Source organism: Rhizopus delemar, genomic scaffold, assembly GCF_000149305.1.
Source record: "Rhizopus delemar RA 99-880 supercont3.6 genomic scaffold, whole genome shotgun sequence".
Classification (NCBI taxonomy): Eukaryota; Fungi; Mucoromycota; class Mucoromycetes; order Mucorales; family Rhizopodaceae; genus Rhizopus; species Rhizopus delemar.
In genome coordinates this window covers 983,115-1,007,979 of record NW_027137832.1, presented here as the reverse complement: position 1 = coordinate 1,007,979, position 24,865 = coordinate 983,115, and the positions used below count along the sequence as shown (strand labels likewise).

Here is a 24,865-nt window from a genome sequence, read left to right as displayed (position 1 = left end):
GCTAATTGCAATTAAGAGAAATGCCCATTTTTGGTGATTTGTATCAAGTGAGATAAATCATGTACTCAAAAAACAACCTACACTAATTCCGCTAGAAAATAAGTGCCGTGACATACTTTTTCACTGTCCCCTTTCTACAACTCTTTTATACTTGTTCTTTTTTTGTATATAAAATATGAATTCGAATGTTCCAGGGGTAGAACAAAGAGATCCACAATATTTTGGATATTACGCCATGCTTCAACATCAGGTAAGTTCAGAATTCTATTCTATTCTTTTTTTTTGGGAACAGTTTATAAAAGGATAATCAGTTTTGACATAAACGTGTACATATAGCAAAATATGTTGCAAGACACTGTTCGCACTTCAACTTATCGTTCTGCTATCTTATTAAATGGACCAAATAATTTTAAAAACAAAAAGATATTAGATGTAGGCTCAGGTTCGGGCATACTTTCTTATTTTGCTGTACAAGCCGGTGCAGAGAAGGTATATGCCGTAGAGGCTTCAGGCATGGCCAACAAAATGAAAAAATTGGTTACTGCTGCTTCAAAGGATGGCAAGAATGTATTCTTAAAAGATAAAATAGAAGTTGTTAATGGTATAAAGCATGAATGATATTTATAGGAGAAGACTTCTAAATATTTCTTATCATATAGCCAAGATTGAAGATCCTGCCTTGTCTATTCCTCGAGTTGATACAATAATTTCTGAACCAATTGGAGTACTCCTTTTTCACGAAAGAATGGTAATACATGACATAGAGTAATCTCTTAATAAGGGGATTCTTATTTTGAAGATTAGTTAGAAAGCTATATACATGCTAGAGACCATTACTTGAAACCTGGAGGGGCATTATTCCCTTCTAAAGGTAATATATATCTTGCCCCGTTCACTGATGCTGTTCTTTGGAGTGAAACAATGGGAAAAGCCCGCTTTTGGTAGGGAATAGTGAAGATAAACATTCATAGTTTATTCATCATTTCAATCAGGCAGCAACAATCATTTTACGGTATTGATTTAACATCACTTTATAAAGACGCTTGCGATGAGATGTTTGGAATGCCTGTTGTTGGACATTTTGACCCTCATAGTTTAATTACAACTCCTACTGCTCTTAATGGATTCCCCGTTGATTTTTCCACTGTAACAATTCAGGAATTACAGGATATTACAATGCCCTTCGCATGGACCGCACAATATACAGGCTTGATACATGGTATCGCTGGTTGGTTTGACCTTGTGTTTGCTCCTCCTCCTTATGATCAAACTGATGCTGCTAATGTAGATACAGTAGTTGAGATGTCTACCGGTCCTGCAGCTGAGCGCACACACTGGCAACAAGTACGATTTTTGTTTAAGGAGCCCTTGGCTGTCAATGCGGGTCAAAAAATTCGCGGTTGGATGCGCTGTATTGTTAATGACATGCGTAGCTATACAATCTACATTGAAGCAACAACACTAGACAGTCAAGTATTGAGCGATCCCACTACACTAGGAAAGGGTGATACATTTAAGGAAGCCTCAGACAACTCGCCTTTGTTACGTCGCGGTGTTTGGGAGCTTCATGAACAGACATATAATTACTCTTATACACCTGGTATGGCGACTGAACACGTGCCTGAACAATCATGTCTTTATGAGCCTGAGTCTTACCAAAATAGCACAGCTCACTCACAAGTTATTGCCATTGAAGCAATGAATGTTATGGACAATTATGAAGACTTTGTAAATTAAAATATATACTTGTATATCATTTATAGAAAGTAACTGTGTTATATCTTTTTAAAAATGACTAAAATGTGTTCATTTGTTTATTAAACATCCCCGAATTCTATCCATTTCATATAATTTCATATACATAAATTGCTATGATAACTGTACACTACAATAAGTTGAAATAATTGGAAAAGAGGTAAGAAAAAGCGATGAAGAATCGTAACAAAATCAAAAAGAATTCAGAATAGAAATTGGTAAGAAAAGAGAACTAAATGAAAAGAAAAGAAAATATACAAATACATATAAGATAAAACAGAAGCTATATACATCTTTGATTCTGCTTAGTAGATATACATGAAAGAATGATCGATGTATGTAGAGAGTTGAAAATAATAATAAAAAAATGAATAAAAATTCAAAAGCTACTATTATGTTCATCACACTCCTAATGTATCTAATGTTGAACAGTGATAACTGTTTAGGAGAAACTATTGGTTTCTGGGGCGGCGGGCTGAATGTTGGTCTTGTAAGTCGTCAGCATGATCCTTAGGTCTTCTTGATCGTTGAGGAACATTGTGTCTGAGCCATTCCGAAATTGGGTCATTCTCACAAAGCGAAAGAACAATATGTAACTTGTTGAGGCAGGCAGTTACGTTGTGATTGCAGAGGCGAGAGTGTTCCCTACCATGGGCAATCGGTAATTTTAATTCATACATCATAATAGGCCGTATCTAATAACTTGAGGGAGGATTCATTTTCTATAAGGACGAGGATTCAGTGCCATTCGAACGGCCTTTAGAGTCATTTCTTCACAATATGACATCAGTGACTTATTCGACACTCATCAATCAGGAGGGCGCGGAAGCCAATCTTCCAAAGAAATTTTCGAAAACTCATACCACGAATGGGTTCATGAAACCTAGAGTTTGGAAAAGACCATTTTCTCACCACAAAGACAGAACCATCACTAAATATCCGTTTTCAGTTGGCAATTAGGAAATGGTCAGCAAGCTAGCTCCTGAAATAAGACAATAGTCGAAATTTAATTCATCCAAGTTGATCTTTCAGGTAAAGTCTCACAAAACCTATCAAATCAGTTCTCGCCTTCTCCATCAGATTTCTTTCCTTGTCCGGTAAAAAACTGAGAAAAATTGATAATCCAAGTTGTGATTAACAGAAGCGGGATCTTTCTTACACTTTACTTGATCAAATTAAAAGTAATTTGCAAATATAGAGTCAGTATAGATGACCTAAATTATATGAAATACCCAATCTTTGGATTCTAGAATCATATTAGCATCTTTGAAAATGTTGTTCAAAATTGCCTTAATAACCGAAGTTTTTGTAATCTCTTTGTGTACTTCTGCCTTGCTCTTGACATGGTAAGAACGCTTAGAGCTGGAAGAACAAGTAGGGTGTTTTATTAACTTTTTAGATGGTTGTTTAGCTTCTTTTTTTAGCAACCCCAAGAGCTACTTGTTTGCCCTTCTTCTTTTGAATAGTTTTAGAAGCCTTCCTTTCTTGATCATTACAGCTTTTACCAGCAGATGCAGTGGTAATGATTGCAAAAGGAGTAACAGCTACAAGGCTTTGCCATTATTGTCATATACGATCTGTTACATTGTTAGTATGATTTAATAAGATAAATAACAAATATGCCCAGACCTTGTTCTTGTTCAGGCGCTGCAGATTTATGCAATGCTTCTTCTTTTTGTTTGTTCCTCTTTGCTTTGACAAACTTTTTACTATTGGCAGGAGAATTTCCTTTGCCTAATATTATTTACACTAGTTTGCTTATTCATATAGAGAAATCACAAGCTATTGCAAGTATACCTGATTTCTTTTTGAAACCTTCAAATGGATCACTAGATTGTATGTAATTAAAAGTAGATTTAATGAGTGATCGAAAAATTGCTATCAGAGTCTTCTTGGGCAGGAGCTTTCTCTCGAGTCGCTTGAAATCCTGAAGCATTGACAGCCATACATGTATGGTTTTAATCTTATTCTGTTGGTTAACAACAATTTCCGTACAACAAGCTTTGTTTATCTTTCTGTTTTTGGTTGATGAACCCTCCTGAATTAAAGGATCCAAGGCAAACTTCTTTTTCGCTTCATCTGTATTATTACACGAGTAATGTTACTCTCTAATAAGAAAATTAGATAAGAATATGCTTGTTGCTAATGAAGTTTAGTAAGGAAGAAGAGAGAGGAAAAGAAAGAAAAATTGCATCTGGCTATGTTGTCTGTATTTTTTAGTTTTTCAAATGAATTTGTCGAAATAGGAATAAAGACAGATTTTCTATTAAAAGAGCAGAATATGGTATTAAAAGACGATCTTTTGATGACAACAGCATTTTAACCACTCAAACTAGGGAAACTTATTAGTAAGCTACTCTAGCAAACTGTCAGGGATGGTTAAGACATTTAGTTTCATTCTTTAACCGTTTCCTTTCCTTAAAAAAAAAAAATAGGCATCACATTTTGGGAGCTCTAAATTCCCATTCATTTGGAAATTTTTTTAATTTATTTGAGGGTAAAAAAAAATAGTCTTGTATCAGCTCTGGTTTTATGCAACTACTTTATTTATTTTTTCTCCCACTTTAAAATGGATTCACCTTGGAGTGATTCAGATACACTCTCTATCCCAAATGGAATGGTGAGGTTTGTAAACTAAAGTACATTAACACAAAAAATAAGCAATTTATAAAGTCGCAACAATAGGTTATCAAAAGAAATACTTGATTTTGAAAAATACATTGCACCTACAGAATCAGAAACAAGGAAAAGAAGTGAAGCCCAAAAGACAGTAAAAGATTTCATACGTAAAGTGCTTCCAGAGGAATATACAATTGAAGTATTTGGATCTCATGTCACAACTCTTACATTCCCGTCAAGGTAGAAACATTTAAAAAAGCAATTGAAAAACATTTCTCACATACAATTCTTTAGTGACATAGATTTCAATATTCAGTTTAAATACCCAGTAGTAAAACCTGTAAAAACGCTGAATTTTTTATATAAGAAAGGACGACAATTCAGATTTTTTCCTTATGATACTGAGTTTGTACGCTTTGGCAGGGTAGGACATATCATATACATAGTTTTTTTGCAATTTTATAAATACATTTTTAGACTCCAGTTATAAAATGCAAGTTAGACAATGGTGTTTCAGTAGATATTACTGTGCAGAACCCTGCCCCTAGCTCGGACAGAACAATAGCCTGGATAAAGCAGTATCCTGAATTAAAACCACTGTTTATGGTATTGAAACAAGCACTATCTTCGTTTCGGGTCAATCATAAAAAAAATTTTGAGCCTCTATCGGCAAAATTTTCAGGTCTTGCTAGCTTTGGCCTTATTTGTCTCATTGTTAGTTATTTGCAGGTAAGAATCTTTATGGTCAACTCTCGATCTTTTAGGATATACATGTATATATAGTACCCCTGCTGCTTACGAACAATGATTGTCTTGTTTTTTTGTGTCTCGTATATTTGCAGTACGTGAATTTTGGCTCTTAATTGAATCAAAACAATGAAAAGGGTTAAATTTTATTGTATGGATTACTGTGTAAAATCGAGAGTTGATTGACAACACACTTTTATGTTCGATTATCTAAACTTGGTTATTATAGATGCACAAGCCCATCGACAAGAGCCCCAACGATCCTGATTACTATGCCTGTTTGCTTTTAGGGTTTCTTGATTATTACTCTACCTTTGATGCGTCTAAATATATTATATGTGTAAAGGATAAAGGAAGATATTACTCAGTAGATGAAGAGACTTCTCTTATAAAAGTAAATTATGAGGAAGGAAAACTGTTTGTCATCAATCCTGATGAACCAGGTAAAATAATCGCTAATATACTTTTACAAAATGAAGTTTAATAATAGCGATATACAGATCGAAATGTATGTGGTGCTCTTAGTTGCTTTGATATTTTACAGTCACTATTTAAATATGCTTCAAATTCTTTAAAGGCACGAATAGAAAACAAGAAACCAAAGTCAGCTTTATCTTCAATTATCGTAGTCCAGCCTCATAAATATGGTGAACCACGAAATGAACTTGATAATTTCCAAAGCGAATACATTTACATATCAAGAATAGGGCAAGCAACTGATTATCCTGCCAATAATAGATCACAAAAGAGACAGAGACAAGATGAAGATGACGATTATGACGAAAAATCAGTTTATAGAGATAAACGAACAAAGACAACTTATTCTAGCAAGAAATATTATGATGACAGAAGATATCGCGATGACAAAGAATACTATCCAAGAGGTTTTATATAAAAGTAACTTTTTAGTTCAACAAACTCACTTTGTATTGTTTTATAGAATATAGAAGGCCAAGTTACAGACGTAGCTATGAAGGCAATTATAATAACAAACACGTTCGGTTTTAATTCTCATTAAACATCATTCAATTATGCTATAACTTATTTGTGCAAAATAAACAAAATACATTGACCATTGTAGATTACTTTCTTTTCCTCATTCTGACAGACTAAGCTAGTCTTTCTAAGAAATAATTTATTGTAGCATCAGAGCGCACCGTAGAGCAGTTACGAATACAACAACTCATCTTTTGTTGGTGCTAAATCTAATTTGTCAAACCTCTTGGTATCATAATAACTTGCAGAAACAGATCTTCCACCAAAGAATCTACCATTCAAATCTTGAATAGCACGCTTTGCTGATTCAACATCGGAAAACTTGACAAATATACGCACAGCCTTATGCTCTGGAACTTGTCCACGCGGCACCTTTGTTTAAGTATTAATAAGCAAAATTACACCTGTCTTCCTCCTTTCAACACTTACTTCAAATATCAAGCACCTTTCTACTTTTCCATATTTTGAACATTCTTCTGCTGTTTCTTCTTGCAACATATCATCAACTTCACCAGGTCCGACCATGTTTGTAAGTAAAATGGTTTTTGATGCTTTTTCTTTTATCACATCCTTCTTTTCATGCTCTATTGGTATTTGTGCTGATTTATTGATAATGACACCACTGCCATTTCCAATAGGTTTTACTTGTAATGCCTCCTTTATGCCTTCTCCGTCTCGACCAAGTCCTTTAATAAACATATTTAATCAAAACAACACACACGCACTTTGTATCTTTTTGGTTATTATTACCTTGCCCTTCCTGCCAACCATATTTTGCAAGTACTTTTCTTGCAATATCTTGTGCAGAGGCTAATCGCTCATCATCTAATCTAAGTAGCGCAAATATAAATTACTTTAAACTTTCAAGAAAAAAAATAGAATAAGACTCACTTTGAATGAGGAGTTTCCGTTGGCTTTGGTTGCTGTTGACTCAGTCTAAGTCTTCTTTGATAGGCATCTTCTGCTGTCTCATTCAAATTTATGCTTGCTGGAGCAGGGATAGCTGGAGGTGGTGAAGAGGGTTTATTGTGTGAGCGTGAATCTCGATATCTAGCAACTGCACCCAGTCGTCAATCATTTTTTTCTCCCTTTGTGAAGTGTTTAATCTTACCTTCAGGACTTGGAGACCTTGATCTTGATCTTGATCTAGAGTGTCGACCATATGCTTGTTTCTTTTCCCAATCTCTTTGTCTTTTTTGTTTTTCACGAAGCTCTCTTCGTTCTTCTTTATATTGTTCATAATCGTTCGGCCGGTGTGGATCATAATCTTCCAACATATTGAATACAATAGGTTGTGGTTGATTGTTTGCTGTATTCTTCTTTTTACCCTTTTTCTATATAGACTTGTGAGCACTTTTGGACCATCTTTTATTTTTTATTATACCTTTGATTTCTGTACAGCACGAAAGCCATTGACATCATCAGGTGTAGACAATAAAGGAATAGCGCCCAAATCTATATTATCGACTGTTTTTGTTTCTTGCTGAATGGTTATGCTGCTAGTGCTTGTGTTATTTGGTTTTTCTTTGCTCACTGTTTCTACTGAAACAACAGTTGCTCCAACTGGAATGACTGGTTTATTAAGTTTAGGCTTTGCTTGAATAGTAGGTCGGCGTAAAACAGGCCTAAATTTATTGAATGCTGACCATCCTGTGTATTTATCAAGTTGAATAAAAAATCTTTCTAATTTACTATTTTACCTTGAGGTGTAGGGGTTGTTGTTGGTAATGGTGCTGCTTCGATAATTGTAGAAGTAGAGGCCTCCTTTATGGTGGTGGTGGTGGTAGTAGTAGTAGATTGACTTGTTTCTGGTGGAGGCAAAGAGGAGTAAAGAGAATAAGTAGATGCTGTTTTTGTCTCCGAAGTGGATTTAGCTGCTTCTGATTTCTTTTCAGATTTTGAGGGTGGAAGAGAACCGTATAAAGAGAAAGACATGATTATAAAAAAAAGGAAACTTTGAATGCTCTTGACTTGCCACGGCTCTTCCTGATTCTCTAGAAATCCGTGAAAGCAGTCACATACAGACATTGACTAAACAGTATGATCCATTTACAGCGCCAAAGTAGTGTCGTGTGCCCACACAGACTGTTTAAAGAAACAGAAGTAGTAGTATTGTCATAAAATAAATAGAGCAATTCTTAGAATGCAGAGGGCTTCTTCTGCATATCAATTATCATTATCGTTCGCAAAGAATATGGAGGCGGTCCATAAAGACTAAAATGTTGGAAAGGCTAATTTTGATACTAATTACTCCAGAATGTACTACCACAACCATCGCTTTCAAATATATTTAACAACATATTGAAAGAGAGTTTCATCTACGAATAGCAAATAGAGAGCTGAAGAGGCACAAAATATTAGGGATGCTAGTCAGTTACACCTATAGTATCGTGCTAGATATCGCACCAAGAAGTAGCAGCCTGTATTAATTTTAATAAGTTACAGAGGTCAAAGACATGTCAGCAGCCTGTATTAAAATGAAGAGACCAAAACATTTTTTAAGAAAGCGACTATGAAAGTGAAGGTAGTTAAACATACATGAAATTGCTCAATGTGAAACGTCTTGGTAAGTGTACTAGTCCTGGCAAAAGTAGTAAAATCTAGTTGGTGTATTGGCATACGAGAAGAAGATCCAGTGCGAATGTATCAGTGAATATTTTTTGAAAGAAAAGGATCATTCATTCACAATATTAAGGATAACGGCAACATCAGAGGTATCAACACGAGTGACGTAGATAACGATTGTGCACAGAATGATCTCTGATGCAGCAGGGGAATTGGAAGCCAAACATGGTCTATGATACTGAATTTTAGCATAGAAAATGATAGCGATAAATATCAGAAATCAAATGTAAAGAGATGCTTTGGGAATAGGAACTATAGAACCAGGATAAAATCATAGAATTTAACATAGAGGAAGGTATAGAAACCTATTGGTCAACCAATCCAGAATTAAACTGGCACAGTCATGATGATATGCCTTTTTAAACACCATGATACCTCATTGCTTTAGTTCTTAGGCACCCAAAATAACTCTAGAAACTTGATAGCAGATGTAAATATTCTCAATTCAGAAATCTACGGTTTGATAATAAAAGTATAAAAAAACGCATTCGTTTGTTACAGTAGGAACAAATGTATTTTAAAACAAAAATACACTGTAATCAAGCTTGTATCTTCTTCATATAGAAAAACTCTATTCCAAAGATAGCTTTTATGCTATACATTTCAAGCTAATACTTCAAAGCTGTAGCTATCAAACTTTTTATATAAAAAATAAGCTAGTGCTTTAATGTAAAAACAACAAATCAAATGAAAGCCACATTTTTTCTCCACTGCTGGGCTTCCAGATTTCCTACAAAAAAAAAAAAGAAATACGGTGGTTTTTTTTTGTAAAGTTGATGCTTTTTTAATTAAGTAAAAATGAGTGATACTGAACGTTCTGGACCATCTATGGATGATGAGCTTTCACTCCCTAAAGGTAAAAACTACATAAAGTAATAAAAACAAACCACTCATCTTTTTTAGCTACTGTACAAAAACTAATTAATGAAATGATGCCAGAGGATATTGTTTGTGCAAAAGATACACGAGATCTATTGATCGATTGTTGTGTTGGTAAAGAAAGAAACATCAAGTAGCAAAGCTTTATGAAAGACTTAATATAATTATAGAATTCATTCACTTGATCGCGTCAGAAGCTAATGAAATATGTGAAAAAGAAACAAAAAAGACAATTGCTGGTGAACATATTGTGGCAGCCTTACAGGCATTAGGCTTTGAAGAATACGTTGAAGAAGTAGAAGAGGTGTTTAAAGAACACAAGAAACAACAAAAAGTATAAAAACCATGCAGAAGTTCAACAAAAGAAAATTAACAAATGCTTGTTTAGGACCGAGATAAGAAGAGTACGAGATTAGAGAACACGGGGATTTCTGAAGAAGAATTACTAAGACAACAGGAATTACTATTTGCTCAATCACGACTTAAATTTGAAGCACAACAACAATAATCTTTTCTTATTTTTATATAATTAATCTTTCCCTCTTTCTTCCTTTTTCTTTTTCTCTTTTTGTGTGTACAGTCGATGAATAAATGATAAATTTACAAGTTGTAGAGCAACTAATATTAAATAGATCATTTCGGAAAATAGCTTCCAAGAATACATGGCTATTTTTGCTGAATTACAAAGGTGCATACACAAAGACATCATCTGTAGGTATTATAGTACCCCCACTGATTTTCAATTGTCAGCGCAATATTCTTCTTTTGGTTATTGTGGTCAATCAGTGAAATACGACTATTATGATTTACTTATGCAAATTAAAGCAGAAAATGGTTTTATTAAAAATAATAAAGGGTGTGAGAAATAAATAAAGACGTGTGATGAGAAACAAGTGCTCATAAGGTCAGTATTCAAAAAGGAAAGCACGTCGCTAGTATTTAAATTGTGATAAAATGAAGGATGAAAACTAAGATGATAATATGAAATTGGATTTGTTTGTTAGTTTATGAACATAAATAGCTTTTTCTCCTTAGAAAGAACTATTAAAATTGAGTAGAATCATTTTCTCCCATTTATAGTCACGTGTATATGCTTTAAGAGTTAGGGAGTTACATAAATTTGTCTCTTTATTTTATTTTTAAAAATAAAAAGCGATGGACGAACAAAGCAAAGAAATCTCAAAGTTATATTCTAGTTTACAAGCTGTTATTGATAAACCACTCCCTAATAATAATAACGAAGTAAAGTTCATTCCTTTACCTCCTTCTTCACTTCCCTTATCACCTAGCTCTTCTTCTCCCATGTCTCAACTAAAGCCAGCTACCACAACCTCACTTAGTACACCAAGAGACAGCAATCTGGATTGTCCTTGTCAAAAGATTATTAATAAACAAAATCTTAGAGAGTGTGTTCTTTGCCATTCACCTATACCTGTTATTGAAGAGCTTTTATCTGAACAAAAAAACCATGAAAATGAAATTGCCCTACTTGGAGAACAATTAAAGGAAGAACAGAACAAGATTGGAGAACAAATGGAGTCTATCAAGAAACTAAATAAACGTTTAGAGCAAGTAACATTAGAATTAGACGATAAAACGGCTAAATTTCAGGCATTACAAAGTGATATGGAATTACTTAATGACAAGTATGTAGACGAAATTGAGCGAGTAGCAGAGATACAACATTCTAAAGATATGGTGGAAAGTGAGCTAGAGGACTTATCACGACGTTTATTTGAGGAAGCGAATGGGATGGTAGCCAATGAAAAAAGAGAGAAGCATAAACTAGAAACAGCACATAAGCACTTGGAAAATCAACTAGAAGAAACAAGAGAAAGATTAATAGCAGAACAAATGCAGTTAAAAGAACTTAGAAAGAGAATGGAAGAAATGGCCGAGAACAATGATAACAACTTCACTAATGACACTATACCAAAGACGCCTGATCACATCAAGGACGTCACCGATTTGCTGACTGAAAAAATGACGACACGATCAGAGATTGAGATTGATTCACTTGTGTTGGAAGAGTTTAAAGACTTTGTAGAATCAGGAACTTCAGTACCTCTTAAAAAGATTCACTCAATACCATTTATAAAGAATTGCCAAGATGAAGATGTTGAGGCATGTCTTCGATTTGGTCCCAACTCTCGTCTATCAGCACGTAAAATTAATGAAGCGATTGTATTAAATACTTGCTTTATTGAGGAAGCACCTCAAGGGTTTGCAGAAGAACAAGCTCGAAGATTAACTAGCGAAAATCCATTAAAGATTTCTGCAGCAAAGTCAATGATGTGGGAGAGATTTAGTAATAATCAATCAACAGTATTTAGTGGATGCCAAGCATGTGGAAGAAACGATGGTACAGCATTACCTTATCGCTTTAGAATATCCTATTTTGATGATTGGGCATGTATTGATCGATTCTGTCGCGATAGACTTGTAGCTGTTTGTGAATTTTATGTGTTGATTAGAAATATCAGGCAAGGTCTATACAGTAATAGAACTATTCAAGATCTTTATCATGAGGCTATGCGCTTAAGATTACAAATGTTTTATGCGAGGTAATATAACAAAAAGCATTCATTCACTTATTAAGTCTATTAAATTAGAATGGGTGCATTACCGTGGACCTTACAAGTTTCTAGAAATGAACCAAAAGTATTGACTTCAGAATCCTCGCCTTTACCAAAATCTGAAAAGATAATAGATGATACACCACGAAGAGGAAGTTTAAATCACATTCATACACAAGAAAAAGAGCAAATGGAATAAAAGTAATACAAACCATAGCATTATACAAGTCATTTTTTATATATAATCTTTTTACACACACTAGACTTATAAAGTCGCTGTATTTTACAATAAAATTTTACAGCTTTTTATTCTTATTCTATTATGATCACAAGTGGATTATTTCTGCTTGTTTGGTGTAACAGTTTTGTGTGTAACGATTATTAGAATGTGTATAAAAAAGTAAAACAGGGAATCCCGTTGATTTATTACTTTTTTTTTTCTTTCTTTCCGTAAAATAATAGAAAAGAGATGGAAAAATCAGTAAATTATTTTAAAAAGCTAAAAAAACACTTTACATTACATGAGGTTTGTTAATATGCAATTGATCTATAAATCATCTAAATTTGTCTTAGATATCTGGAAGTCTCGGTGATTTAGGGACCCTTTTACCAATTATGATATCTTTGGCTGTTGCCAACCAAATTAATTTAACCAGTACTTTATGGTTTACTGGCATATGGAATATCTTGTCTGGCTTATTATTTCAAGTGCCTGTATGCGTTCAACCAATGAAAGGTAATGGTATATTTGTTAATTTCACGTTAAATTTAATCATGCCATCTATAGCTATTGCTGCCATTGTATTGACAAAAGATATGTCGATCGAAGAAAACATGGCTGCTGGATTAGGTAATAAATTATCACTGCAAATAATAAAAACAAAATTAATCCTATTCTCTATTTAAAAGGCGTTGCTGCATTCATATTCTTTCTTGGATTTACGCGAACTATCCACTTAGTCAGTACATTTACCCCAACTGCAGTCATCAAAGGTAAACAGAAAAATAGCCACGCGATTGGATAAAAACATAAACAATCGATTTCCCGTACATAGGCCTTCAATTGGGCACAGCAGTCCAGCTGATCATCAAGGCACATAATCTAGTATCCAAGTTACAATGGAAAATATCAAGTAGTAATTGGGCCGATAATAACACATGGATCCTTTTGTCATTTGTGTTTGTCGTCCTATGTTATCATACTCGTGTTCCTTCTGCATTAATATTATTTCTGATTGGTTTATTATTTGCCTTAATTTTAATGTTTGCGACTCATCATACTGTCTCGCCTCCTTCAGTTATCGGTGGTCATTATCCTAATACGATCATTGTTCCCTCATCTGAACAGTTTAAAACCGGGTTTTTAAATGCTGGTCTTGGTCAATTACCACTCACGGCGCTCAACTCAGTCATTGCTCTTTGTGCCTTGATTGATGATTTATTTCCTGAAAAGCATGTGACTACCTCAAGCGTCGCCGTCAGTGTAGGCTTGATGAACTTGATTGGTTGTTGGTTTGGTGCTATGCCCGTATGTCATGGATCAGGTGGATTGGCAGGTCAATACCGATTCGGAGCAAGGTCAGAGCTATCGGTTATCATCCTTGGTTTGTGTAAATTGATTTTAGGCATTTTATTTGGTAGTTCACTTGTTGGCTTGCTTCAACTATTTCCAAACTCAATCTTAGCCGTGATGATGTTTATTTCTGGCATAGAATTAGGCTCTGCTGCTAGAAGTATCAATGATCATGAAACAGATGATATACGTAAACGAGAAAATTTTACCATCATGCTCTTTACCGCTGGTGCGCTTATTGCTTATTCAAATGATGGTATTGGCTTCTTGACTGGACTTGTGTCTGCCGTGTTATTGTCTATACAACGTCTTGGTTTAAGGGATTGTTTGCGTTGCTTTGTTGATAACATTCGATCAATTCCTCAGAAGTGGAAAGACCAAAATGGACCTTCATTACCTCAGCATAAAAATGGCGCCACAACCAGTTTACCAGAAGCACAAGAAGAAAGAGTGCCTGTTGTAGCTAAACAGCCTCTTGATTATGGATCACAACAGGCTCAACCATAATTCAATTGGAAACAGAAGGTATGTGGTGCTATTTGCATCCTTCAACGTATTCATCATGTTTATATAAATTATTATTATATAAAATTCCTTTTCTCTTGCTAATTTCCCTAGGTTAGTTCACAATGTGCTAATACATCTTCGTATTGAATATCATATTATATAACTAAAATAAAAAGTTGCTACATAGACCTTTTCATATAGCAGTATTTACATGATATTGTCATGTTGTTTTCAGTTTATAAAATGTAAAAGAACACCTAGCCAGTAGATAGGAAAAAAAATTTAAAAAGAATAATAGTACATCCTTGATAGTAAAGCTTGCAAGCGTAGAATTTAAAAAGATTTTAAGCTAAATATATATATTTACAAGATTTGCAACCCAAATCAATACTTCTTGATATAGAACCCAGATAACGATACAGCAGCAATAGTGGTGTAATCTATTCTGATTTGATGATTACAACAGAAGTCAGCGTGCTTGTTGCTTTTCAATAAAACTATAATAAATTATACGGTAAATATGGGCTATACGTCGAAAATAATTTTCATACCAAATGTTTAATCTTTTTAGGAGGGTAAGTACAATACTAGGCTTTACAGACCAAGTGCATCTTGAGATTTCTTAGTAAAACCTTCATCTAAGGGAATCGTCTCTACCTTCATATATACATGGTTTTTTATTTAATAAAGATTTGACTTCTATAAACCCTAAATGATGAAAAAGGAGTTTTTATGTACACTATATTTTCATTTAAGCAAGAACTGTAGCGCTCCTTGGTTTACGCCCCCTTCTTCCTTTTGTAATCTTTTCAGTCACCCCTTGCTTCGCACTTGATTTATTTTCCTTAGGTGTATGTTTTCTTCCGTCTGGTCCCTTTTGTTTATCCAGGTTTGGTTTTCTCCCACGTCTCTTGGGAATATGAGTAACTTTGGTATACTCTTCGCATTGTTCTAGTACGTTTTTTTCATGGGCGACGCGGAATAATTGCTCTAAAAAGACAAAGTAGTCGAATTTTTGTCGTAAAATATCTGCTGTAGCTTCTTGGCTGTCCTGTTCAGCAAGATTTATTTCACGATTTAATGATTCCTTTATGCTGTTTAATTCTGTTGTCTTTTTCATAATTACATAATCTTGATGCCATGTAGTCGCTAGCCAAAGCTCATGCATTATTCTAGAGCCAGTTATATCATTGTTTGGATAAGTATTAAAAAACTTATTCATGGATATCTGTATCTTCTCCTTTTCAAGCCCTTTAACTTGGTTGATTTGCTGTAGACAGTCATTGTAAATTCGTAATTCTTCTTTTTTACTTGATAAGGGGTCATGGGTAATGGCCATAAGGCTAAATGCAATCTCTTCATCATTTCTATTCATAATTTAAATAAATACATATATTAATATACGTGTATATTATCTTACGATGCATTCATTCTTCGCTCAAGTATTGGCTTCAAAGCGTCAATCCAGTTTTCTTCTTCACATGCAGTCAGTTTAATAGGCCTTCCCTTTAGGCCATCAAGTTCCCAAATATAGCCAATTTTGTATATATAACTAACATAATGGTAGTTTTCAACTTCAGTTAATTCTTGGTTGGAATCAGCAAGATCATCAGTATCTAAATCCATTGTATAGCAATCGCTTTCATGCTTTGATCTAAAAAATAGAAATATTTAGCAATTTGTTTCTTTTCAGTCGGAAAACTAAAAGTTGCGCGTTTACCTTGCATAAGCGTGGTGAATATTGCGTATGGTGGGGCTATTACCCAAAGCCATTCCACGATTCTATGTAGCAAAAGGTAAACTTTATGCAAATGCTGTAAATTTGCTAAACTTACAATGGGAGAAAAATCTTTTGTGAAATTAAGAAAGCTTTCTAAAAGCTCGCCTCTGTAAATATCCACGTTAAAAAGAACAGCTAGTAAAGCCAATGTGCCACAGATATTGGTGATAATCTAAATAAAATAAAACTTATTACGTTATAAGACAGTGATTTTTGGCTTTACTTGTGTAGTATAAATAATGAATTCTGCTGCAGGATCATACTCATCGAAATCATTCGATAATTCTTCTTCTCTGCATTCTGATGCGAAAATGAAGCCATACACAGGACTACAAAAAGTTTAGCAAAAACCTTCTATTTCTTTTCATATAATACCTTTCAGCTTTTAAGTAATCAAAATCAAGACTATAAACTTCTTGTACTTTGACATCTTTTACGCCGTACTCTTTTATCATGTCATTAAAAATTGCTGCAATGTTGTTAGTGAAATCCGGAGAAATAAACTATTGTAACAATACCCGGATCTGATGGAAGCAAGGCCCAACTTTCGTCTTGGTTAGCAATGTTGATGAGATCAAAAGACATTTCAAAAATTAAATAAATCAATTTTAATGAATAAAAAAGAACCTTTTATAGGAAGAAATTTATTTTTTATAAGGTAGGACGAAATTTAATCTTTCTTTCCTGTGCCTATATATAAAGTATATAAATAGCCTCATTCCTCATATAATTACTCATATTGTACCTTCTGCTCCTTGGCGAATCTCTTTCAAAAACAAACTTAATCTGTTTCTGAGCTTTGTAACAAGCTTATCCTCATCTTTGTCAGGTGCTCCTAATTGGTCTAAAAGATACTCTGCTTCATCAATATCCCTATTAAAACAAATTTTAGTTGCTACTAGAGCGTAAATTATAAACGATACTTGCAATACAATGGTGCCTCTGTTCATTGTCAAAAGAAATAATAAGAAATAAGAGAAAGAAAAATCCCCAGCAAAGTCTTTGTACGCATTTTTTAAAATCCGAACTATTTATGATTATATACAGCTAAATGAAAACCAATGACTTGCAATTGCAGAAGTTAGTCATACATGCTATTTATCGAAGCAACCAAACTGCTCAAATGATGGAAGGAGACGTTGAAGGGATATACTTAGAACCCATCAAATAGTGACAGCTGTGCTTCCAATGTATTTAAACAGTTAATTGTAAAGACAGTAATTAGAAATAGGTGTTGGTCATTCTTTTTCTTTGTTTTACGCGCTCTCACTCAATTAACAATTCAATAATTACTGATATTCGTTAACAAAAGAGCTATAACTTTCCATATAGCTAATATGCGAAGAAAAAATTATTTTAATCTGATGCTATATAGCATAAAAATTATATTATTCTCCACAATGGTTACATATCAGTAACCATGTATTCTTTTGAATATCACAGTCTCCTCTCATTAATTTTATATGCTTGTTTCTTGAATGTTTTAAGTTCACAAAGGCTTTAATTAATTTAGAGGATGTTTGTTCTTTAAAGTCAACGCTACATAATATAAGACAGCGGTTCACAAAGTACAATATAAGCCCTTTTTATTAATTATGCAATTACCCATTAAAGGTATGGTGAAAAATGATAAAACTTTCCTTTCTTTCTTTTCGCTATTGTATGTGCATTGATAATCCTACCTGCTGTACACCTTTCCACTGAAGTTTTAATTCTGTAACTTATGAGGGATTTTAATACCTTTTATACATAAGTAATTCCTAAATTATATTGATTAAAGCACAATAGCATGGAAATTCTACAGAATTCAGTCGATTACAACACCAAACATAGATGTTTAAGTTTAAAAGTATTTGTTAAAGATAACTAAAAAACGACATTCCTCGTAATATGTTTTTGATTCATTAATATCAACTACTAGAAGATCATTGTAAGCAGAAAGACAAAGAAACACTATAAGACTATTGTTTGAGCTCAAGCTTTTTGAAATGTATGTGGATTAATGTTTTATTAAAATAAAATATTAATAATCATTCGTTGGATTCATAATACAGAATAGGTAAGTGCAACCACTTGACTAAAAAAGCGTAAACAGAAATGTACTACTTTTTATTTTTTATTAAAATATGTAACTTAGTGAATAATATGAATTATTGACTGCTATAATTTTTACCATTAGTGAAAGTGGAACAACTGAATTTTAAAATATGTTACATAAACAGATATAAAATTTTAAACCTCAATCTGCTTTTTATTTTGTTTTCCTTCAGTATCATTTAAGTGTCTTTTTTTAAACAAAATTTTATATAAAAAAAAATAATAATTAAAATGCAAAAATAGTTAAAAAAAGAAGCATGTTGAATCGATTATATTTAAATAAAATAAAGCAACCAGACTTTGACAATAGAATTTTTTCAAAATCAGATGAGATTGCCTTTAAATTTTTTGTGACATTTATGCAGATAGAAACACAAACAAAAAACATCTCTAATAGCTTTGCTAATCTTTTTTAAACATCTTTTCACTGATAATGTATCTGTAGCACTGGGATAGTTTAAACATTTCCTAATACTCTACCATCCAGCGTATGCTACTCTGATTTTTTTAATCAAAAATAAACAGGTTTTTTCTATTACAGTGGGGCTGGTAAATTTTGTCGGTTTGAAGAAAATAAACTTCGTTTAGCAAAAAATAAATGTCCCAAACCCTACCCTTACCATCCCAACAATAATCTTTCAAGACGTCACGCCATCAGCTGCCTCAATATGCATCGCCGTCTCTGTATGCCTGAAACAATAGCTGACCCTATATCTTTCCTTTTGAATATGCTTCCGACACGCATATTTGTTCCCTCTAGTATTGCTCTGTCCTGGACCTGTCGATGGCCTGTTATATGCTCTACCCTCCATGAATTAGATCAACTACAACACTATACAATCATCCCATGCAAGACACCTCATGGCCAAAAACTAATTGAATGGCCGAAACAATTTAACTAACTTCGTATGTCTCTCCCTGCATCCTACTTTCCTTTCTCATTTTTTACCCTTGAACCCGAAGGGGTTTTTTCTAAACATCAAACCTCCAAACGGATTGATCTGGTCCGGGCGGACACTTATTTGTTTTATTTTTTTTTAGCGCTCAATTGGACCTTTAATAAAATATAACATTTAAACAAAAATAAATGTCATTTCCAGAAAAATAAATGTCACTAACCTAAATGAAAATTTCGTTTAGCACATTTATTGTTGTCGCTTTGTACTTGTTTTAATGCAATACCTGTATTAAATGACCAAAGCGATAACCTTGGTGGAGAATTTTTTGTGATTTTCTTATTTTTGTTCTACTTAAAGATAATCAGTCTAAAAGCTATTTTCTGGTGAAAAGGCTAGGGCGTTCGCCAGTCTTTCTCAAACTGTTTAAGATCTTGAGAAAATTCAATACGGCTGCTTGATCGCGATTCCAAAATCTTCTTTTTATTCCTGTGGTTTGTTGTTTAAAACATGAGAGGCTCTTACGCCTAGTACTGCATTAGTTATCAAGAATTAATCTAGTTTTTTTTTTGGATTACCTCAACAAACCATTGCATAGCACGTCTGACTTCTTTTTCCGTTGGTAAGGGCGAGGGTTTGGCACGGTTTTGAATTTCTCTAATTCATTTTCACAGGTTGGGCAATAGGAAGATGTTTTGTATTCATTGATTAAGTAGACAACAAACCCGTTCTTCTTTAACATCCTGATTAACCCCTTGCCTCCTGTCGGTTCTTGATATTTGACATTAGGAGCGGACCAATCTCCAAAAACTAAGACAGCATCTTGATCAAACTTTGCTTTTAAGCTACGCACCAATTTTTGATCATTCTGGTCAAAGAAGAGTTTACTTGAAAACTTCAACTTTCGAAAAGGTAAAATTTGTAGCTTTTCTAATGCTGTACTGATAGTCTTTTTATAATTGCTTTGCTCTGGCCGTCTATATATCTCTTTTGCCAGACCTAGAACTTTGCTTTTCTCATTATCATCTAGTCTTTCTGAAATATGCTTTTGTTGTAACATTATTTGTAGGTAAGTGGCATACAGTTGAGACTTTACAGAGCTATCAGTAGAGTAATTCTCAGGTTGAGGGAAAAAACCACAGATTTTTGCTATAAACAGATTTACATAATACAAATTGCATTTTTGGTCGACTCGAAAGTCAAATTCGGATTCAGGGAAATATGTTTCTTTAGATTTTGTTGTCTCATTTCCATAATATTCGTACAAAGTGTTTTTTACTGATGCTCTTGTTTTAATGTACTGTACAAACTTCTTCAACTTTACAGAGTTGAATTCAGATCTAGAAAGGATTGATTCGGCTTTTTGGACCACAAAAGGTTGAGTACGTTTTCTTAAATATCTAAAGTGCCTTGAGCATTTTGAGCGGTTGTTCTTCGTAAATATAAGTGTTTGTTTTTCTTCAACAGTGCTGGTTTCTTTCATGCAGTACATCAAGTCCCGCCTTCCAGGGTCTATCAAGACACACTTGCCTTCAGTGCTTTTTAACTCGGCTTGACTTAATCCTTCAATATGCTCTGTTTGATTACCGTCCACTTTCTTTTCAGTGTTGGGTTTAGACGACTTTCTGCTTGTATCAGTGTTTTGCTTTATTATGGAGACACCGACTCCATCTGTTTCGAGAGTTCCTTGGAACTGCAAAGTCTTTTGAATTCCTTGATGCTTGAACGCCTTTTTATTTAGGTCTACGATAACACCCCATGTCTTAAACTTGCTTCCTGTTTTTGGATTCTTTTTACTCTTGAGAATATGGTAATGAATTATTTTGCTATCTAACGTCATGTAGCAAGGAATAAAGGTGGTACGTAGCGGGAAACAAGCAAGCTGTTTCGTCTGTTCGGCTTCAGACAGCTCAGCAAGTCTGAAGAAGGCCTTGAAATGGTTTTTTGGACTAGCCATAACATCATAGTAAATTGAGTTCTTTTGAAAAGTATAGTCCTCTGGGTAACTTGAGAGAAAATCATTTAATTGTGTTCTTGATTGATCATCTAAAAGACCAACTTCAGGCATCTCTTTTTTGGCGATGGCAAGCTTCACCTGATTGCAGGGTCGATAAATCTTCTTTCGGATAGCTTCTTTTATCGCTTTACTACTAGACTTGTTTGCTTGCATTTCTCCTCTGAGACTCTTTGCCTTTTCCTTCTTTTTAAATAACTTGTTTATCAAACTACGCAGCCTGTTTCCAAAATGAGCTTTGATGCTATTATAGTAAGCTGTTTGGATCTTCGTACACTCGTACATGGCTATTTGCTGAGCATATGGTAAGTTAGGGGGACTATAACTAGCGTCTTCAAAGTAAGCTTCTTTATATTTTGATATCAACCGCCTATAATTTTTGGTCGTATCCTTCAGTCTTGTGCTATTTCCACCCTTTGAGAGAACAAGATTCAGAAAAACCTCAACAAAGAAACCTTTTGTCACAAAGTTGTTCAACCCAAAATTTTCATTTGTTGCCAGTTCTTGTAGATATATGTACTTTGTGAAGGCAAAGGTATGTGTAACTAGTAAGTTGGTAGTGTGAACCAAGTCATACAATGGTTGTAAATATGCTGGTTTCCAAATATTCTTTACAGTCGTTTTAATTGTCATCACACGCTTGCTTATCTTCTTAGGTCCTTCTTTAATGTCACTTGCCTTGCCAACAGGCACAGGATAAAAACTTGATTTCACAGAAGTTGCAGCTGACTTGAAGGCAATTGGAACAGGTTTACTAGGCTTGGAAGAATTTATACTTGTTTTAGAAGCAGTTGTGCTTGGCTCCACAGCAGCAGAAGTTGATTTGGTGATACGAGAAGCAGACTTGGTTGATTCACCCAAAAAGGGTCTTTTGATGATAGGTGCATCAAAATCGACATTGTTATATTCAAGATCATAGTCATCAAGAGTGATTTTATTGAGCATGGTAGGTTCATCTGTTGTAGAGATACCAGTACTACTTGTAGTAGTAACTTCAGAATCTGTAGCTTTTCCTTTGCCTTTGAACCTCTTTTGTGATCCACTCTGTGGAGTATTTTCCTTATCTATGATAGGGTTTCATACGTTAGACTAGCTGTTTACCTACATCAATTTTGACAATGCAACTTACTTTTTCTTTTTCTAGCTGTTACAACGGGTTGGAAATCGTCATCTGAGTTGTCTTCTACATATAGCTCAAACGAGTCTACAATAGTATCAATTTTGTGGTCATTGACATTTCGATCCATTATTAGATATGGAGCCTACCGTTTTCGCTCTTAGATGGCCTATTTTGGTTTGAAGAGAATAAAGTATCCTTTTGCTTTCCTTTCATTTTCCAGTGCGTTTTCATGAGTGAAATATACGAACAAAAAGAAAGAGTGTTTCCAGAAATTGATTTAAATGTTAAAAAGAGATACTCTCATCCTACTTATATAGATTTATTCAAACACAGCTACAACCAAATAATAACAATGCGCCTACAATGAGCTTACACCATATAATCGCTTGCAATAAAAGATACTTGTTTTCTAGATTCACATAGAATAATGATTATAGTGGATAGGACTCGAGAAGTTATTAGCGTCTGAATTTGTCAAGTTCTTTATTTTTTTTCATCAAACCTCAATGATAAATATGTTAAGAACAAATTTGATGAGCATAAAATATTGGACCGTCATCTTGTAATGTCATTGCATAATGATTATATATTCACTGATCAAAATCTCCATTAAAGGTCCAATGAAACTTTTTTAACCATACCAATTTTCGCAGGATTTATATTCTAAAAAGGTATGGTGTTATGAAAATAGCATAATATGATTTTAAAAGTATGTTCGCATGGGTGTTTTATTACAACAGTGGATAATTTGACTAGAGAATCCATAAAGAGTTTGATTACAAGCATCAGCACTTCGACTCAATAAGTTTTCATTCGACGATGTTTGAGTTTTCCTTTAATTATGGCCTAAAACTGCTCAATCGGGTTGAGCTCTGGCGAACAAGGAGGTAAGTGCATTACTCTATAACCTACTCTCAATTTTTCTTTTCATTGGATAAGACTCATGAAAAGTATGTATAAAAAGAATTTGAATATTTTAAACAAAGTTGGCCATTTAATTTTTCTATTGAAAATTTCCATGTTTAAAGAAATAATCACTGATCATTTTTAACTTGTTGCTTTTTTTTTTTTTTTTTTTTTTTTTTTCATTTATATAAATTGTAAAAAAGTCCCTCCCCATCGTGAAATGGGTTAGGACTGCGAAAAAACCCTCCATCGTCCCGCCCTCCAGCCGAAGCCTTTGGCCAGTTAGGTAGTTTTTATTAAAGAAAACCCTCCCGAAGTCAGGCAAAGAAATGCCTATCATCGCACCTTTCAACTTGCGCCTACGAGTGTTCAGATAGTTCTTTGAATGAAGGAAAAAAAAAAGCAGGGAATAGAAGCTTTATTTATACTTTTTTTCAGGAGAATTTCTGACTGCTTCTTTTCAAATCATATTTTATTGGTCAATCATTATTACAATATGGACTTGTGATCATTCCTGACAACTAGAGGCTATCTTACACATAAACAAAAGGGACTGCCTATTAAAAAAATTATTAACAATGCTATAATTGGTATAGATCATAGTACATGAATAACTTGGGGGAAAAAAAAGAAGCAGGCTCTTTAAAGCAAAGTTTAAAAAAATACAAAAATGCAGTACATGACTTACAAAGCCTACAATAATGGAGGCGCTACATGTAATCATGTTATATGGTACTTTTTTTTTAATTTGTTTATTCATATTTGGTTGATTAAATTCGTGGTAATGATAGAACGACCATATCCAGCAAGGATGCTGAAGCAGATTCTTAATCTATTATATGTATACTTAGAGTACGGCAATTTTAACTACTTTTATTTTAAGCTCCTTAGATTTCACTGCGTTCATTAATCTAGTGGCGAACTCTCAGGATTTGAGGTTGTCTTTACTATTTTGTCACTTTTAGGCCAATAAAGTGTTTAGACCAAAATGGCAAAGATTGGCATACACACTATACGTAGAAAAAAGAAAAAAGAAAAGATTGCATCTACACAACTTTTTTTTTTTTAGTTATATCAGATATATACTGTGTAAAACTGAATAAATATTGAGAGCAGAGTCATCATAAGGACTTCATGAATAATCCAGTACTTTTAAGATTACTTGCTGCTATTTTGATTTGATGAGTGAAAAGAATCAAAGTTTGATTATTTGATCAAGCAGTTAGCTACAATAATCCATTACAAGATAACTACCCATAAGACATTCGTCCATGTCTATGATGTCAAGAAGCTCACTTATAAACCTTACAAAGTCGGCAGTAGTTGTACCTTTTGTTACTGACTTGTTGCTCTTGATGGCAGTACTCTCCTCCATATCAACATACTCTGTAGTAGGCTCTTCAATAATAATGTCGCCTGCTCTTTGCCTCCTGAAAGCTTTTTTTTTTTTTTTTTTTTTTTTTTTTTTTTTTTTTTTTGCCGGTTTCATTGCAGCCTCATCAATAAAAATGCAGTTCTTAGTGTAACCCAGATCCGAGCCTTTCCGCTTCATAAACCACTCGTACCTTGTTTGCAAATTATTGCCAGAATTTCTTGTCATAAGTTTGTAGGTTGGCTTCTTTATTGAAATGAGTATTTTGTTTCCCAAGTGCTAGTTCATTTGAGACTTTAGAATCTTCAAGTCCTCGAACTGCGATTTCAGAGAATCAATAATGTCATCAGCACAAATTTGTGAGTCTTTTTCTACTATTTGTTGAATGTGTTGCCCATGCTCA

At 33.9% G+C, this 24,865-nt stretch overlaps 9 protein-coding genes across 9 annotated transcripts; 5 read left to right on the top strand and 4 right to left on the bottom strand.

The window, feature by feature from the left end:
• Positions 1-235: 235 nt before the first annotated feature.
• Positions 236-1,737, top strand: RO3G_08377 (uncharacterized protein; the record flags this gene model as incomplete). Its single annotated transcript, XM_067662967.1, has 5 exons — positions 236-250; positions 337-601; positions 660-748; positions 805-871; positions 1,040-1,737. 5 exons carry the CDS (start codon positions 236-238, stop codon positions 1,735-1,737), a joined length of 1,134 nt encoding a protein of 377 aa, XP_067519068.1.
• Positions 1,738-5,250: 3,513 nt separating this feature from the next.
• RO3G_08376 (uncharacterized protein) lies at positions 5,251-5,676 on the top strand (the record flags this gene model as incomplete). The annotated part of the gene is made up of 3 exons (XM_067662966.1): positions 5,251-5,286; positions 5,351-5,564; positions 5,666-5,676. 3 exons carry the CDS (start codon positions 5,251-5,253, stop codon positions 5,674-5,676), a joined length of 261 nt encoding a protein of 86 aa, XP_067519067.1.
• Positions 5,677-6,288: 612 nt separating this feature from the next.
• On the bottom strand, positions 6,289-8,052 carry RO3G_08375 (uncharacterized protein; the record flags this gene model as incomplete). Its single annotated transcript, XM_067662965.1, has 7 exons — positions 6,289-6,489; positions 6,547-6,803; positions 6,868-6,947; positions 7,009-7,174; positions 7,229-7,451; positions 7,502-7,767; positions 7,818-8,052. The coding sequence occupies 7 exons, from the start codon at positions 8,050-8,052 to the stop codon at positions 6,289-6,291; spliced, it is 1,428 nt and encodes a 475-aa protein (XP_067519066.1).
• Positions 8,053-9,540: 1,488 nt separating this feature from the next.
• RO3G_08374 (uncharacterized protein) lies at positions 9,541-10,129 on the top strand (the record flags this gene model as incomplete). The annotated part of the gene is made up of 4 exons (XM_067662964.1): positions 9,541-9,598; positions 9,646-9,735; positions 9,792-9,955; positions 10,010-10,129. 4 exons carry the CDS (start codon positions 9,541-9,543, stop codon positions 10,127-10,129), a joined length of 432 nt encoding a protein of 143 aa, XP_067519065.1.
• A 647-nt stretch (positions 10,130-10,776) lies between these two features.
• RO3G_08373 (uncharacterized protein) lies at positions 10,777-12,163 on the top strand (the record flags this gene model as incomplete). Its single annotated transcript, XM_067662963.1, has 2 exons — positions 10,777-11,929; positions 12,096-12,163. 2 exons carry the CDS (start codon positions 10,777-10,779, stop codon positions 12,161-12,163), a joined length of 1,221 nt encoding a protein of 406 aa, XP_067519064.1.
• A 503-nt stretch (positions 12,164-12,666) lies between these two features.
• On the top strand, positions 12,667-14,277 carry RO3G_08372 (uncharacterized protein; the record flags this gene model as incomplete). The annotated part of the gene is made up of 5 exons (XM_067662962.1): positions 12,667-12,678; positions 12,771-12,939; positions 12,985-13,047; positions 13,158-13,190; positions 13,253-14,277. 5 exons carry the CDS (start codon positions 12,667-12,669, stop codon positions 14,275-14,277), a joined length of 1,302 nt encoding a protein of 433 aa, XP_067519063.1.
• A 751-nt stretch (positions 14,278-15,028) lies between these two features.
• RO3G_08371 (uncharacterized protein) lies at positions 15,029-16,642 on the bottom strand (the record flags this gene model as incomplete). The annotated part of the gene is made up of 7 exons (XM_067662961.1): positions 15,029-15,644; positions 15,698-15,931; positions 15,998-16,059; positions 16,113-16,229; positions 16,281-16,386; positions 16,433-16,502; positions 16,576-16,642. 7 exons carry the CDS (start codon positions 16,640-16,642, stop codon positions 15,029-15,031), a joined length of 1,272 nt encoding a protein of 423 aa, XP_067519062.1.
• An 85-nt stretch (positions 16,643-16,727) lies between these two features.
• On the bottom strand, positions 16,728-17,221 carry RO3G_08370 (uncharacterized protein; the record flags this gene model as incomplete). Its single annotated transcript, XM_067662960.1, has 3 exons — positions 16,728-16,747; positions 16,803-16,930; positions 17,211-17,221. 3 exons carry the CDS (start codon positions 17,219-17,221, stop codon positions 16,728-16,730), a joined length of 159 nt encoding a protein of 52 aa, XP_067519061.1.
• Positions 17,222-19,624: 2,403 nt separating this feature from the next.
• RO3G_08369 (uncharacterized protein) lies at positions 19,625-22,311 on the bottom strand (the record flags this gene model as incomplete). The annotated part of the gene is made up of 3 exons (XM_067662959.1): positions 19,625-19,951; positions 20,147-22,128; positions 22,194-22,311. 3 exons carry the CDS (start codon positions 22,309-22,311, stop codon positions 19,625-19,627), a joined length of 2,427 nt encoding a protein of 808 aa, XP_067519060.1.
• Positions 22,312-24,865: the final 2,554 nt, after the last annotated feature.